Below are 16,271 nucleotides of genomic sequence, written 5' to 3'. Positions count from 1 at the left end.
AGTTATCTGTCAATGTACATAGTTATCAGTATGACCTCCGACCAGCAGGTGGTGATAGAGATCCACCATGTGATGAGGGATTCGGCAGTTGATAGTAAGTCATACTAGAGGACAGTCGCACTAGAAGTAGCTCCAGGAAAATTCACTGAAATCAATTATTAGTTACTGTTCGTTAGTTATCTTTCCACGTGTTCATCTGTTCAGAAATTATCTTACTAGTCAAAGAACTAGATGTTCTGTATAGATCATTACCACGGCCATCACAGAGGACATAACGGGGGAGATTCTTCCAAATGGAGCCCAAGTGTTTGCGCCATCGTGAACGCCGTTGCGTTTCACGATAGCGCGAAACGGGCAAGGGGACGACCGATTCTGACCCCCACAGGGGGCCAGCACGGCGCTGGAGAGGTTCACGCCGCTCCAGCCTCCCTCCCCAGCGCCAAATGGGCGGCGCGCCAACCTGCGCATGCGCAGGGGACTTCTTCTGCATGCCGGCCCTGACTCAACATGGCGTCGGTGTTCAGGGACCGGCCGCGCTGGAAAGTAGGCCGGGGGGAGAGAGGTTGGCCCACCGATCAGTGGGCCCTGATCGTGGGCCAGACCCCATCGGAGGCCCCTCCCGGTGAAGGATCGCTTTTCCCCGCCCCACAGGCCACCCCAGGCCCTACGCGTAGAGTTCCCACCGGCAGCGACCAGGGGTGAACGGCGCCAGCGGGACTCTGTCGTATCTGCGCGGCCGCTCGGCCGCGTCAAACGTGCCGGCGCAAATGGCGCCGATTCTCCGCACCTCGGAGAATCTATAGCACCTCCAGGCCCGGGGCTCGGAGAATCGCCCCCAACATTCTCTGGTTCCCCTTCAGTTAATTTACCTTTGCTGTGGTTCCCACCCACTGCCAAACTAGTTTAAATCCTCCCATGTGAAACTAGCAAACCTAAGTATGATAAAATAATTCATAGAATAAATGTGAACAGTTTATTACTTCAAAACCATCAAAACATACACATTTTTTAGCTTTCGTTTTGAAGCAGTTTCAATGAAATAAAACAGATCAACCATTATCCAATAGAATGACAAAATAGGCTGAAAGGACTGAAACAGCCTCCTCCTGCACTTAACTAAATTAATTAAAAGCTTTTAAGAATATAAAATACGGCTAAGTAATCTTAATTATTTAAACATCAGTTGTGAAAACAACATTTTATGTCTACTTTAGTCAGTTGCACAATTAAAAATAACAATTATTGGAGAGAATTGTTCCTCAAAAAATCAAGTGAGAACCAATTATGTTTATGCCTGTCACAGTAGAAAGTTGCCCTAATATTCTATTTGTTTTTGTATTAAGACCATAAGACATAGGAGCAGAATTAGGCCACTCGGCCCATCGAGTCTGCTCCGCCATTCAATCATAGAACTGTAGCGCACAAAGACTCCGTGAGACGAATAGAGTGAAGTCGATGAGGCTTTATTAAGCGTGTCTGTTCCCCCGCAGCTCGATAGTAAACTGGCCTGCGGGGGAAGACTCCGGCTTCTTATACTCCGCCTTCAGGGCGGAGCTAGAGGTCAACGGCCAACCAGGACCCGGGATCTGTCAGCCAATGACATTAGGGCTTCCAGTCCCACATGACCCCCAATACATACTACCACATTCACCCCTTGTCAAAAATGAACCCGGCGGGGTGATGCTTCGTATGGTGGTAAGGGTTTACAGGGCTGGTCCTGGGAGGAAAAAAAACATTCACATGGCAATACAGTATGGTACAATTTTGTCCTGTTGCAACTATTTACAGAGGGTATAGGAAGAAAAGCAAAATGTTCTTGTGAAAAGTCCATATTTAGTTTTAGATCAACGCCACGAGTCGGTCGGGTGGTCTGGTCGTCCGTGTTGATCGCCTCGGCCCCGGTGGTGGTGGTGCTTGTACCGGTGTTGTCGCCTCCAGGAGCCTTACGGTTTCAGCTTCAGGGAACCGATCCTCCTGGGAAGGGGGCGGTCGCGGGATGCGGCGGTGGCAGGAAGGGGGGGTTGGGTTGGTGCGTGTTGCCGGCGGGCGCCAGATCCCGCAGGGAGACCGTGTCCTGTCGGCCGTCGGGGTACTCCACGTAGGCGTACTGGGGGTTTGCGTGGAGGAGGTGAACCCTTTCGACCAACGGGTCCGCCTTATGTGCCCGCACATGCTTTCGGAGCAGGATGGATCCTGGGGCCGCCAGCCAGGTCGGCAGCGACGTTCCAGAGGAGGACCTCCTAGGGAAAACAAGGAGACGCTCATGAGGCGTTTGATTAGTGCTCGTACATAATAACGACCGGATGGAGTGGAGAGCGTCCGGGAGGACCTCCTGCCACCGTGAAACTGGGAGGTCCCTGGACCGTAGGGACCAGTAGGACGGCCTTCCAGACCGTGCCGTTCTCTCTCTCTACTTGCCCGTTCCCCTGGGGGTTGTAGCTGGTCGTCCTGCTTGAGGCTATGCCCTTGCTGAGCAGGAGCTGGCGCAGCTCGTCACTCATGAAAGAGGACCCCCTGTCGCTGTGGACGTATGCGGGGTAACCGAACAGCGTGAAGATGCTGTTCAGGGCTTTAACGACTGTGGCCGCGGTCATGTCGGAACAGGGAATGGCAAAAGGGAAGCGGGAGTATTCGTCCACCACATTAAGAAAATATGCGTTGCGGTCGGTGGAGGGGAGGGGCCCTTTGAAATCGAGACTGAGGCGTTCAAAGGGGCGGGAAGCCTTAATCAGGTGCGCTCCATCCGGCCTGATAAAATGCGGCTTGCATTCCGCGCAGATGTGGCAGTCCCTTGTGACTGTACGGACCTCCTCTAAAGAGTATGGGAGATTGCGGGACTTGATGAAGTGGTAAAACCGAGTGACCCCCGGGTGGCAGAGGTCCTCGTGGAGGGTTTGGAGGCGGTTAATTTGTGCGTTGGCACATGTGCCGCGGGATAGGGCATCGGACGGCTCATTCAGCTTTCCGGGATGATACAAAATCTCATAGTTGAAGGTGGAGAGCTCGATCCTCCACCTTAAGATCTTATCGTTTTTGATTTTGCCCCGCTGTGCATTATCGAACATGAAGGCTACCGAGCGTTGGTCAGTGAGGAGAGTGAATCTCCTGCCGGCCAGGTAATGCCTCCAATGTCGCACAGCTTCCACTATGGCTTGGGCTTCCTTTTCTACTGAAGAGTGGCGGATTTCTGAGGCGTGGAGGGTCCGGGAAAAAAAGGCCACGGGTCTGCCCGCTTGGTTAAGGGTGGCCGCTAGAGCTACGTCAGCGGCGTCGCTCTCGACCTGGAAGGGGAGGGACTCGTCGATGGTGCGCATCGTGGCCTTTGCGATATCCGCTTTGATGCGGCTGAAGGCCTGGCAAGCCTCTGTCGACAGAGGGAAGGTCGTCGTCTGTATTAGGGGGCGGGCCTTGTCTGCGTACTGGGGGACCCACTGGGCGTAGTATGAAAAGAACCCCAGGCAGCGTTTCAGGGCTTTTGGGCAGTGCGGGAGGGGAAATTCCATGAGTGCGCGCATACGATCGGGGTCGGGGCCTATTATCCCATTGCGCACTACATAGCCCAGAATGGCTAGCCGATTGGTGCTAAAAACGCACTTGTCCTCGTTGTACGTGAGGTTCAAGGCTTTGGCGGTCTGGAGGAATTTTTGGAGGTTGGCGTCGTGGTCCTGCTGATCGTGGCCGCAGATGGTTACATTGTCGAGATACGGGAACGTGGCCCGCAACCCATGTTGATCAACCATTCGGTCCATCTCCCATTGGAAGACCGAGACCCCGTTTGTGACGCCAAAAGGGACCCGTCGGAAATGGTATAATCGCCCGTCTGCCTCGAAGGCTGTGTACTTGCGGTCACTTGGGCGGATGGGGAGCTGATGGTAGGCGGACTTGAGGTCCACGGTGGAGAAGACTTTATATTGGGCAATCCGGTTGGCCATGTCGGATATGCGGGGGAGAGGGTACGCGTCTAGTTGTGTGTACCTGTTGATGGTCTGGCTATAGTCAATGACCATCCTTTGTTTCTCCCCTGTCTTCACTACTACCACCTGCGCTCTCCAGGGACTATTGCTGGCCTGGATTATGCCCTCCTTTAGTAGCCGCTGGACTTCGGACCGAATGAAGGTCCGGTCCTGGGCGCTGTACCGTCTGCTCCTAGTGGCGACGGGTTTGCAATCCGGGGTGAGGTTCGCAAACAAGGACGGGGGTTGCACCTTGAGGGTTGCGGGGCCGCAGATAGTGAGTGGGGGTATTGGGCCGCCGAATTTGTAACGTAAGGCTCTGTAGATTGCATTGGAAATCTAATCCCAGCAAGGTGGGGGCACAGAGTTGGGGAAGGACGTTTAGTTTGTAGTTTTTGAACTCCCTCCCCTGCACCGTTAGGGTAACTATGCAGAATCCCTGGATCTGTACGGAGTGGGATCCTGCAGCTAGGGAAATCTTTTGTGCGCTGGGATAGGTGGTCAACGAACAGCGTCTTACCGTGTCGGGGTGTATAAAGCTCTCCGTACTCCCGGAGTCGACTAGGCATGGCGTCTCGTGGCCGTTTATTAGCACCGTTGTCGTCGTCGTCTGGAGTGTCCGGGGCCGAGCTTGATCGAGCGTAATTGAAGCGAGACGTGGTAGTAGTAGTGGAGTGGGGTCCGTTGTTGCCGTCCAAGATGGCGTCGGGGATGGACAAAATGGCCGCCCCCATACATCGCACGTGGCTGGGGGGGTCACAAGATGGCGGCGGGGTGGACAAAATGGCCGCCCCCACGTGTCGTACAGGTCTGGGGCGGTCCAAGATGGCGGCGCCCCTCCTCCCCTCGTGGTGGCCGGGACCCAAAATGGCGGCGTCTGTGGGTCGCACATGGTGCGCTGGGGGGGCTGGGGAGCGCTAGGACCGCGAGCGCTAGGACCGCGAGCGCTAGGACCGCGCGGAGCTCCCTCACCGGGGACAGCGGTGGTCGGGGCCCAAGTAGGTGGCGCCGGCGGGTCAGGCGTGGGGCGCGGGGTGGGGGTTAGGGGGGCGTTAGGGACGCGCAAAACTCCCTCCTCTCCGTGGAGAGTGTTGGCCGGGACCCAAAGCGGTAGCGCCGGCGGCGGGTCATACATGGGCTGCGGGGAGGGGGGTTGGGGAGCGTAAGCGGCGTGCAGGGCTCCCTGTTCTCCCGGGACCGCGGTGGTCGGGACCCAGAGCGGCTGCGCCTGCGGGTCGTACATGGCGTGCTGGGGGGGTTGGGGCGCGTAAACGGCATGCAGGGCTCCCTGTTCTCCCGGGACAGCGGCGACCTCGCGGGACCGGCACACAACCGCATAATGGCCCTTTTTCCCGCAGCTTTTGCAGATAGCTGCGCGGGCCGGGCAGCGCTGTCGGGGGTGTTTCGCCTGGTCGCAGAAATAACAGCGGGCGCCCCCGGTGCGACTCGGCGTTTGGACCGCGCAAGCCTGTGGGGTGTCCGGGGGGGGGGGGGGTAGGGGGTTTGCCGCGACGGGTACGTACGGGGCCCAATGGGCTGCCGCGCGGTCGGGGCCGTAGGCGCGGGTATTACGCACGGCCACGTCTAGGGATGCTGCTAGGGCCCGTGCCTCTGAGAGTCCTAGCGACTCTTTTTCTAGAAGTCTTTGGCGGATTTGGGAGGATTGCATACCTGCCACAAAAGCATCGCGCATTAACATGTCCGTGTGTTCGTTTGCGTTCACCGACGGGCAGCTGCAGGCTCATCCCAAAATCAGCAGCGCGGCGTAGAATTCGTCCATCGATTCTCCGGGAGCTTGCCGTCTCGTCGCGAGCTGGTAGCGAGCGTAGATTTGGTTAACTGGGCGGACATAGAGACTTTTCAGTGCTGCGAACGCCGTCTGGAAATCCTCCGCGTCTTCGATGAGGGAGAAAATCTCCGTGCTCACCCTCGAGTGCAGGACCTGCAGTTTTTGGTCTTCTGTGACCCGGCCGGTGGTCGTTCTGAGGTAGGCCTCGAAGCAAGTCTGCCAGTGCTTGAAGGCTGCTGCCGCATTCACTGCGTGGGGGCTGATCCTCAGGCATTCCGGAATGATCCTGAGCTCCATAGTCCTTTTTAGGCATGCTTAATAAATTGTAGCGCACAAAGACTCCGTGAGACGAATAGAGTGAAGTCGATGAGGCTTTATTAAGCGTGTCTGTTCCCCCGCAGCTCGATAGTAAACTGGCCTGTGGGGGAAGACTCCGGCTTCTTATACTCCGCCTTCAGGGCGGAGCTAGAGGTCAACGGCCAACCAGGACCCGGGGTCTGTCAGCCAATGACATTAGGGCTTCCAGTCCCACATGACCCCCAATACATACTACCACAAGAACAAAGAGCAAAGAACAAAGAAAGGTACAGCACAGGAACAGGCCCTTCGGCACTCCAAGCCTGTACCGACCATGTTTCCCGACTAAACTATAATCTTCTACACTTCCTGGGTCCGTATCCCTCTATTCCCATCCTATTCATGTATTTGTCAAGATGCCCCATAAATGTCACTATCGTCCCTGCTTCCACCACCTCCTCCAGCAGCGAGTTCCAGGCACCCACTACCCTCTGTGTAAAACGCCTCATAAATCTCCTCTAAACCTTGCCCCTCGCACCTTAAACCTATGCCCCCTAGTAATTGACCCCTCTACCCTGGGGAAAAGCCTCTGACTATCCACTCTGTCTATGCCCCTCATAATTTTGTAGACCTCTATCAGGTCGCCCCTCAACCTATGTCGTTCCAGTGAGAACAAACTAAGTTTATTCAACCGCTCCTCATAGCTAATACCCTCCATACCAGGTAACATTCTAGTAAATCTCTTCTGCACCCTCTCTAAAGCTTCCACATCCTTCTGGTAGTGTGGCGACCAGAATTGAACACTATACTCCAAGTGTGGCCTAACTAAGGTTCTATGCAGCTGCAACATGACTTGCCAATTCTTATACTCAATGCCCTTGCCAATGAAGGCAAGCATGCCGTATGCCTTCTTGACTACCTTCTCCACCTGTGTTGCCCCTTTCAGTGACCTGTGGACCTGTACACCTAGATCTCTCTGACTGTCAATACTCTTGAGGGTTCTACCTTCACTGTATATTCCCTACCTGCATTAGACCTTCCAAAATGCATTACCTCACATTTGTCCGGATTAAACTCCATCTGCCATCTCTCCGCCCAAGTCTCCAAACAATCTAAATCCTGCTGTATCCTCTGACAGTCCTCATCGCTATCTGCAATTCCACCAACCTTTGTGTCGTCTGCAAACTTACTAATCAGACCAGTTACATTTTCCTCCAAATCATTTATATGTACTACAAACAGCAAAGGTCCCAGCACTGATCCCTGCAGAACACCACTAGTCACAGCCCTCCAATTAGAAAAGCACCCTTCCATTGCTACTCTCTGCCTTCTATGACCTAGCCAGTTCTGTATCCACCTTGCCAGCTCACCCCTGATCCCGTGTGACTTCACCTTTTGTACTAGTCTACCATGGGGGACCTTGTCAAAGGCCATACTGAAGTCCATATAGACAACATCCACTGCCCTACCTGCATCAATCATCTTTGTGACCTCTTCGAAAAACTCTATCAAGTTAGTGAGACACGACCTCCCCTTCACAAAACCATGCTGCCTCCATATTTTCTCATCGCCATTCTCCTGCTCTCTCCCCATAACCCCTGACCCCCTTATTAATCAAGAACCTATCTATCTCTGTCTTAAAGACACTCAGTGATTTGGCCTCCACAGGCTTCTGCGGCAAAGAGTTCCACAGATTCACTACCCTCTGGCTGAAAACATTCCTCCTCATCTCTGTTTTAAAGGATCGTCCCTTTAGTCTGAGATTGTGTCCTCTGGTTCTAGTTTTTCCTACAAGTGGAAACATCCTCTCCATGTCCACTCTATCCAGACTTTGCAGTATCCGGTAAGTTTCAATAAGATCCTCCCTCATCCTTCTAAATTCCAATGAGTACAAACCCAGAGTCCTCAACTGTTCCTCGTACGACAAGTTCTTCATTCCAGGGATCATTCTTGTGAAGCTCCTCTGGACCCTTTCCAAGGCCAGCACATCCTTCCTTAGATACGGGGCCCCAAACTGCTCACAATACTCCAAATGGGGTCTGACCAGAGCCTTATAGTGCCTCAAAAGTACATCCCTGGTCTTGTATTCCAGCCCTCTTGACATGAATGCTAACATTGCATTTGCCTTTTTAACTGCCGACTGAACTTGCACATTAACCTTAAGAGAATCCTGAACAAGAACTCCCAAGTTCCTTTGTACTTCTGATTTCCTAAACATTTCCCCATTTAGAAAATAGTCTATGCCTAAATTCCTCCTTCCAAAGTGCATAACCTCACACTTCTCCATTAACTAAGCCATAAGTGTTTGCACATTAAACCTGAGTGATTTAAGAAGTAATGGCTATATAGGAATATCTTTACCTGTATTTACAAATTTTCCATTATATTGAAGGTTTACGTTACGAACTGCAACAGGATGCAGTTGATCGTCATCATTTTCCCCTTTGTGAAGCACATACAGGTCATAAAATTGAATGTCACGGTACTTAGACAAAAGCATGGAAACGGGAAGTGTACACTGTCCAAGAAAGAAAATAAACAAGTAAAACTGGATACAATAAATGAAAATATTTTCAAATGCAAAATAATTCTCTTATGTTATATAATATGTTATATAGAATATTAACTTATAATGTGTGATCAGCTGGACATATATAGAACATTTAAAAAATAACATGTGGGATTCTCCATTGGCCGATGTCGAAATCAGGAATGGCGCCTGGCGGAGAATAGCTTCCGAAGGCAAACGTCGCAGCAGACGCCGGTTTGATGCCAAATCGGGATTCCCTGTCACTTCAAAAACGGCGTCAATGTGTTTCACTCGGCGCGTTCTTTGAACACCGTTTGCTTTATAATTAGTGGGCCCACCCACAATTCTCCGCCTCCAATGGGCCGAGTTCCCGACGGCGCGGTACACAAGTGCTTTTAAAGATGATGGGGCGTCATTCTCCGACCCCCCAGCGGAGGGGTCGAGCATCTTTGGGGGCCGAGCCCCAACATTGAGGGGCTAGGCCGACGCCGGAGGGATTTCCGCCCCGCCAGCTGGTGGAAACGGCCTTTGTTGCCCCGCCAGCTGGCGCGGGAATGACATTTCGGGGCGGCGCATGCGCGGGAGCGTCAGCGGCCTCTGACAGTTTCCCGCGCATGCGCAGTGGGGAGAGTCTCTTCCGCCTCCGCCATGGTGGAGACCGTTGCGGAGGCGGAAGGGAAAGAGTGCCCCCACGACACAGGCCCGCCCGCGGATCGGTGGGCCTCGATCGCGGGCCGGGCCACCGTAGGGGCACCCCCCGGGGCCAGATCGCCGGGAGGCAGATGTGGGGTGGATCCCACAGTGCAAACTAGGGTCACCATGTAGCCTGTTGCAACTGGTTGGGCATGGGGATACGCACCATGTTAACATGTCGGCCTTTCATCTCTGCAGACAATGAATATTGGAATTCAAGCAGCAATGGTGGCCTTCCTGATTGTCGCTGCAGCCCTGCGGGATGCCCTGCGGCTGTATGAGCTGGAGCTGCACGAGGAGGAGAAGGAAGCTGCAGCAGAGCAGATGGCTGCCCCCAGGATAGAGGGCCAGCTGCTCAACAGGCCGAGGAGGAGGTGCGTTGCCATCTAGTGGTTGTCTAACACTACGATACAGTTGTTAACCCTTTACATACCAATAGATATACAGATCACTACAGCGGGGTCTGGTTGAGAGGGTCTGGTGGGGGTGCCGGGGGTTGGAATTGGCATGATTTGCATTGGAGGGGTGGAGGGGTGGCCTCCAATAAACTGCGGGGGAGGGGGGCACCTACCTCAAATACCTACCTCTTTGGCCACCTGTGAGGTGCACCGCTCCAGGGCCACTCTGGGAAATACTTGTACCAATCTACACCCGTGTGAATCTCGGCCCAGAGGGCTGGGGACTCACAGAGGCATGATGCATCTGGTGCCCAGCTCATTAGTAAGATAAAAATGGGTCAATTTGACATAGTTGCATCTTCCTGCTGGTGCGAGGCACGAACCTTGATGCTCCCGTCAGCGGGGAACCGGAGCTGGATTCTCCACTGCATTGGGAACTCAGCTGCCGGCGGCAGATGGCAGAATCCAGTCCCAGATCACGATAAATAGCAGCAGCAATAGGCCATATGGCCCCTTGAGCATAGTCTGAAAAGTAATAAAATTAGGGCTGATCATCAGCCTCACTCAATTTCACCGTCCTCCCCAATCACCATGCATTTGATTTCCCTGGGGTCTGAAATCTATCAACTCAACAGCTGAGCATTCGCAACTCTTTTGATTGAGAATTCCAAAGACACACAATCCTTTGAGTGAAGAAATTTCTTCACATCTCAGTCCGAATTGGCTATCCCCTTATCCTGAGACTATGGACGCTATGTAATGGCCACATTGCGCCAGAAAAGCAGCTTGGCCGATGAAAGCCAGGAGACCCTGTTCCCAGGATCTACCCGGCTCGCGTGACAGTGAGATGTAATTCCTGCCCATTGTGGGCGAGATCGCTTTTTGGCAAATCTGCATATTAGAGCGAGGCAGCTAGCCTCAGTCGAATGTGCAGATTCCAGTCTAGTGAGTGCAGATTCCCGAGGTACCTGAGGCTTTGGGATTCATCCCCTTTGCCTCAGAGACCTTAGGCGGGTACCGTTCAGTTCTGGTCCCCACAAACAGGGATCAGATGGAACGGCACTCCTGGAGGTCTCTCAGGGGCTGCATTCCCTTTGGGCAGGGTGGTGTCCTGGCACTGCTGGTACCAACTTGGCACCCTAGTGGTGCCAGCCTTGTATTGCCAAGCTGGTATTCCTGCATGTGTGTGATTGGGCTGGGGTGCCTGGGTGGGGGGTGGGGTTGGGGTGGGGTTGGGGGTGGGGCTGGGGACCCTCCATAGTGCATTCGGGCTGGGGGGTGGGGGAGGGTTGGGGATCTTTTCGGGAGCCTCGGAGCTCCTAAATATACAAAGCGCCGGGAAAAACGTGGCTAAACGTGCTCGCAAGGGGACTTTGTTCCCTTTTTGGAGAATCGCGCCCTCTTAGTTCTAGTTTCTCTCACCGGGGAAACCACTTCTTGGCATCTCCTGTTAAATCCTCATATTTCAATAAGATAACATTTTATTCTTCTAATCTTCAGAGAGTGTAGGTCCATTCTGCTCAATCTCTCCTCATTGGACAGCCCACTCATCCCAGAAATCAACTCAATGAATCTTTATTGTTCCTCCTTTGTACAGAGATCAAAATCGATGGCACGGTGGCAGGGACCCAGGTTTGATTCTGGCCTTGGGTCACTGTCTGTGTGGAGTTTGCACCTTCTCCCCATGTCTGTGTGGGTTTACCCTGGGTGCTCCGGTTTCCTTCCCCAGTCCAAAGGTGTGCAGGTGAGATGGATTGTGTGGTGTTCTTTGTGTTGCTAAATTCAGGATGGTTGGCATAGTGTTCACAAAGACCACAAAATAGTTTGAACTTGAACAAAGCTATAAATTTATTAACACGACTAATTTAGATTCGACACATACTCCTAAAGAATACATAATTGATTTTTGACATATAAACTACACTCATCTACAACTATCTCTATACTGTTATAAACTATGATCTGCTCTTACTCACACTATCGTTACTACTATCTGTCTCTAGCTAATTCCTGCACTACTCTCTCCCCACAAGGCGTAGCATCAATGTCTTATATACTTGTAACTGTAGCTCCCTCTAGTGGCTATTCTAGACATTTCATTAATCCTTGTAGTTCTTACATTTATGATAATACCACAGATTGGCCATGCTAAATTGCTCTTTTGTGTTCAAAGGTTAGGTGGGCCTGGATAGGGTGCTCTTTTGGATGGTCAGTGCCGACTTGTTGGGCCGAATGGCCTCCTTCTGCACTGTAAGGATTCTATGATTCTATGATATGCATATCACTCCAAATGTTGTCTCAGCAAAGCTTTACGCAATTGCAACAAGACTTCCTGATGCCTGTACTCTGATCCTTTTTCAAGAAGGCTAACATACCATTTGGCTTCCTGATTGCTTGCTGTATCCCATTTAACTTTCTGTTTCTTGTATAAGAACTCCCAAATGCCTCTGGACACCGACACCTAATAGCTTTTCGCCATTTCAAAAATATTCTGTTTTTCTACTTTTCTTACCAAAGTAAATAACCTCACATTTCCCCAGATCATACACCACCTGCCACTCCCCTAACCGATTCATATATCCTTTGCAGCCCCTATAAACTGTCTGCACAGCCTACTTTCCCACAAAATTAAATACTTCACATTGTCTTATCTTGTACCTTCGGTGTTGCACCTTATTGAATACCTTGTGAAAATTCAGAAATATTACACCTGTTGGTTCCCCATTATCTACCATGTTACTTACATAGTCAAAATCTCTAATAGATTTGTCAAACCAATTTCCCTTTTAAGAAAACCATGCTGACTCTGCTTAATTGTACGAGTTTCTAAGTGTCGTACCACTTCCTTCACAATTGATGCCAGCATTTGTATGACTCATGTCAGGCTAACTGACTTGTAGTTCTCTGTTTTCTCTATGTTTCGTTTCTTGAAAACTTACAAGTGTGAACTAAACAAGTTTTGATATTCCTGTAGCATAGAGGTTTGTTATCAATTACAAATTAATAACACTCACTTGTTGCTGGTATGTGATTCCAAAGATATAAGCAGCATTCAGCTTAGTCAAAGTATCTGGGCACAACTGCAAGAACAATAAAAAAAAATATTACAATCCAAGAAAATCACCAAAGGCACACACACATGCAGACATGCGCACACAATACACGCGTTCCTTTGTTATATACAATGCCCAGTGTAACGTGACATACCCTGCAACTATATTTTTTGTTTCAGTGGAAAAATATCACTGCACCAAAAATGTATTTCCCCCCCACCGCCACCACTCCAGTTTCTCCCTTGGTTCCTATTAATTCTGGGGTTTCAATTGTGCTGACTTTTGTGTGCACGATCAGGAATTTCCATCAAGACATTCATGCACTATTTATAACAACACGGTTGCTGCTACATCAGCATCTGCAATTCGCTGGACTAGAATCTAAACAAACTTATTTCCTTCCTAACAGGGCAATATTCTCTGCGTCGCGAAGCTGCAAACCCGAACCACGATCGAGCATCCAGTCAAAATCAAGGTCCATGCCCGGCACCGATTCAGGAGCCATGCTGCGGTCCCACGCTGGTGCGATAATGAGGTTTAGTCCCGCCGGCGGCAACATGCAAAACCAGCATCTGCAGGCATTTAAATGTAATTAGCGGGGTGGATACAGTATTCTCTGCCCTTCTGCTATGCTCTGCTCCTCTGGGGCAGAGGTCTCGTGGGCGTGAATTACTACAAGTATTGACAAACATGGACTGGGCGCCATGGCTGGAGAAGGGAGAGGGAGACAAAAAAAACCACTGAAAAGCTGTTGAATACTGTCGGGGTTGCTGGAGGATGGTTGCCCGGGCCAGGGGCAGTAATGGGTAGTGACTTGTGTCGTGTTGGGTGTTCCGATACACAAATGAACCAACACGGTTGTAGATGGTACAACTCTGTTTTATTATTCTGTACAATAATAACTATTAACTCTTGGCTGTGGTTCGTACTTCACCAGCTAACCTGTGGACCCAGCCCTAGCACTATCTTAGTGAGGCATTCAGCACGTGGTGTATGTCTGAGTGGCACGCTGTGAGCTCTGTGCTCTGAGCTATCTCCTGGTAGAATGAGCGGGAACGTGGTGTTCCCTTTTTCATAGTGCGTGTGCTCTCACTGGTGATTGGCTGCGATGTTGTGTGTGTGTTGGTTGGTCCAACTACCTGTCCATCAGTGTGTGTGTGTGATTGCACCATGATATGTTAATATGGATATCATGACAACTTGGTGCCAAGTCTGTGGATTTGGGGTGCCCCCTCGGGATTGGGGTGGCCTGGCACAGGCCGTCATTGCTGCAGTATGTTGTTTAAACGCACCCCTTTGGTGCTACTTACAGGCTGCTCACAAAGTTGAGTGCTGTCTGTGTCCTTTAAATGTGCAGAAGGCCTCTGGTCATCTGGGAGCCCATCCCAGCTGTCCCTCTGGACACCCTCATATCCCAGCTGTATCATCAAGGGCGAAGCTCAATCAGGAGCCCACCAGGTGTTGGCACTCCTCAGAATGATGTGTTGGGTGTTCTGGATCACATACAGGTCCTCAACACTTGAAATAGTGCAACACTATTTTATTGAATCATTAACTGTTTAAACATACTTAGACTGTGGGTTAATACGATACTAGCTTTAACTAAAGACCTCTGCTTTGTCCTAACCAGTCGATGCACTCAGCACATGGTGAATGTCTGTGTTGCAGGCTGTGAGCTCTGTCCGCCTAGCTAGCTGCAACTCGAATCAGCGGGAACTCTGATGCTCCCTGTCTTTATAATGCGTGTGCTCTCACTGGTGATTGGCTGCGGTGTTGTGTATGTTGATTGGTCCCACTGTGTGTCCATCAGTGTGTGTCTGCACCATGATATCCTGGTGTATATTATGACATCCCCCCTTTTATAAAAATTGTACCTGCGTGGCAATAAATAGTGTATAGTGAATGTTCCTGACTATGTGTGTGCAAAATATTTACAGGACTATGGACGTACAAACTAAGCTATTTACATGGGAAGATGCCTGGTGCAGAAAAAAAACAGTGTGTCACAAGAATAACGAGATGAACACTATATACAAACCACTTGAACGATTAAACGGAAGTACAGAACAAATCAGAAAGTCCATAAGTCCACAAAGTTCAGAAATTAAGTCTCTGAGGTGGGCGACGAATTCTGGTTGACCGCCTCAAGGGTGGGTCGGGAGCCGCCGGCTGAGGAGCGGGCTGGACTGCGACAGAGTGAGGAGGATGCAGAGTGACCGGAATCTCTGCATAGTCCAGGTCAGGGTCAACAGGAGGGCGTGGCAATGGTGGAGGATCACGTAGCGAGCGCGGAACGAGACGAAGGGCACGTCGATTGCGGCACAAAATGGAGCCATCCGGTAGACGAACCAGGAACGAGCGGGGAGCCACCTGCCGAAGAATCAGTGCGGTTGCAGACCAGCCACCATCCGGAAGATGGATGCGGACGTTGTCATCTGGAGCCAGAGCAGGGAGATCAGCTGCACGGGAGTCATGAGCCGCCTTGTGCTGTGCACGAGACAGTTGCATTCGTTGAAGGACTGGAACGTGGTCGAGGTCTGGGTCATGAATGGACGGCACAGTCGTCCTCAGGGTGCGACCCATGAGCAGCTGGGCTGGCAACAGGCCAGTGGACAGTGGGGCCCAGCGATAGGCCAACAGGGCGAGGTAGAAATCGGACCCAGCATCGGCAGCCTTGCAGAGGAGCCGTTTGACTATGTGGACGCCCTTCTCCGCTTTGCCGTTGGATTGGGGGTACACGGGACTGGATGTCACATGCACAAAGTTGTACCTCCTGGCAAAGTTGGACCATTCCTGGCTTGCGAAGCAGGGGCCATTGTCCGACATCACAGTGAGTGGGATGCCGTGTCGAGCAAAGATGTCCTTACAGGCACGGTTGATTGCAGACGATGTGATGTCGTGTAAACGTACCACCTCCGGGTAGTTTGAAAAATAGTCTACAATCAGGACATAGTCCCTGCCCAGTGCGTGGAACAGGTCAATGCCGACCTTGGACCAAGGGGACGTGACCAACACATGGGGCTGTAGGGTCTCACGTGGTTGGGCCGGCTGGAAGCGCTGACAAGTGGGGCAGTTGAGCACTGTGTTGGCGATGTCGTCATTGATGCCGGGCCAGTACACTGCCTCTCGGGCCCGTCGGCAGCACTTCTCCACGCCAAGATGGCCCTCGTGTAGCTGTTCCAAGACGACCTGGCGCATGCTGTGTGGGATAACAATGCGGTCCAGTTTCAGGAGAACACCATCGACTACCGCCAGATCATTTCTGATGTTGTAGAACTGCGGGCATTGGCCCTTGAGCCACCCGTCTGTTAGGTGGCGCATGACATGCTATAGCAAAGGGTCAGCCGCTGTCTCGCGGCGAATTTGGACAAGGCGTTGATCCGTGGCAGGTAGATTGGAGGCCACATGGACGTCATGATATTGCGATTCAGATCCTTGGGATCAATGCAAATTCTCAGTTCGCCGGAAAGCTTTTTTACGCACACCATGGAACTGACCCAGTCGGTTGGTTCCGTAACTCTTGAGATCACTCCTAGGTCATGGAGGTCCTGCAGCTGC

General features: G+C 51.6%; 1 protein-coding gene across 1 annotated transcript in view; it reads right to left on the bottom strand.

The window, feature by feature from the left end:
- The window catches only part of tmem67 (transmembrane protein 67), a 439,599-nt gene that overhangs the window by 143,844 nt on the left and 279,484 nt on the right, over positions 1-16,271 (bottom strand). The window contains exons 12-13 of the mRNA XM_072468028.1: positions 12,675-12,740; positions 8,401-8,557 (exon numbers count right to left, since the gene is read on the bottom strand). Of these exons, the coding sequence (XP_072324129.1) occupies positions 8,401-8,557; positions 12,675-12,740 (223 nt within the window). The remainder of the gene's footprint in view (positions 1-8,400; positions 8,558-12,674; positions 12,741-16,271) is intronic.

The sequence above is a fragment of the Scyliorhinus torazame genome, chromosome 11 (assembly GCF_047496885.1).
Source record: "Scyliorhinus torazame isolate Kashiwa2021f chromosome 11, sScyTor2.1, whole genome shotgun sequence".
In the NCBI taxonomy this organism is placed as follows: Eukaryota; Metazoa; Chordata; class Chondrichthyes; order Carcharhiniformes; family Scyliorhinidae; genus Scyliorhinus; species Scyliorhinus torazame.
The sequence above is the reverse complement of the archived record's forward strand: the minus strand, read 5'-3'. Positions and strand labels throughout refer to the sequence as shown.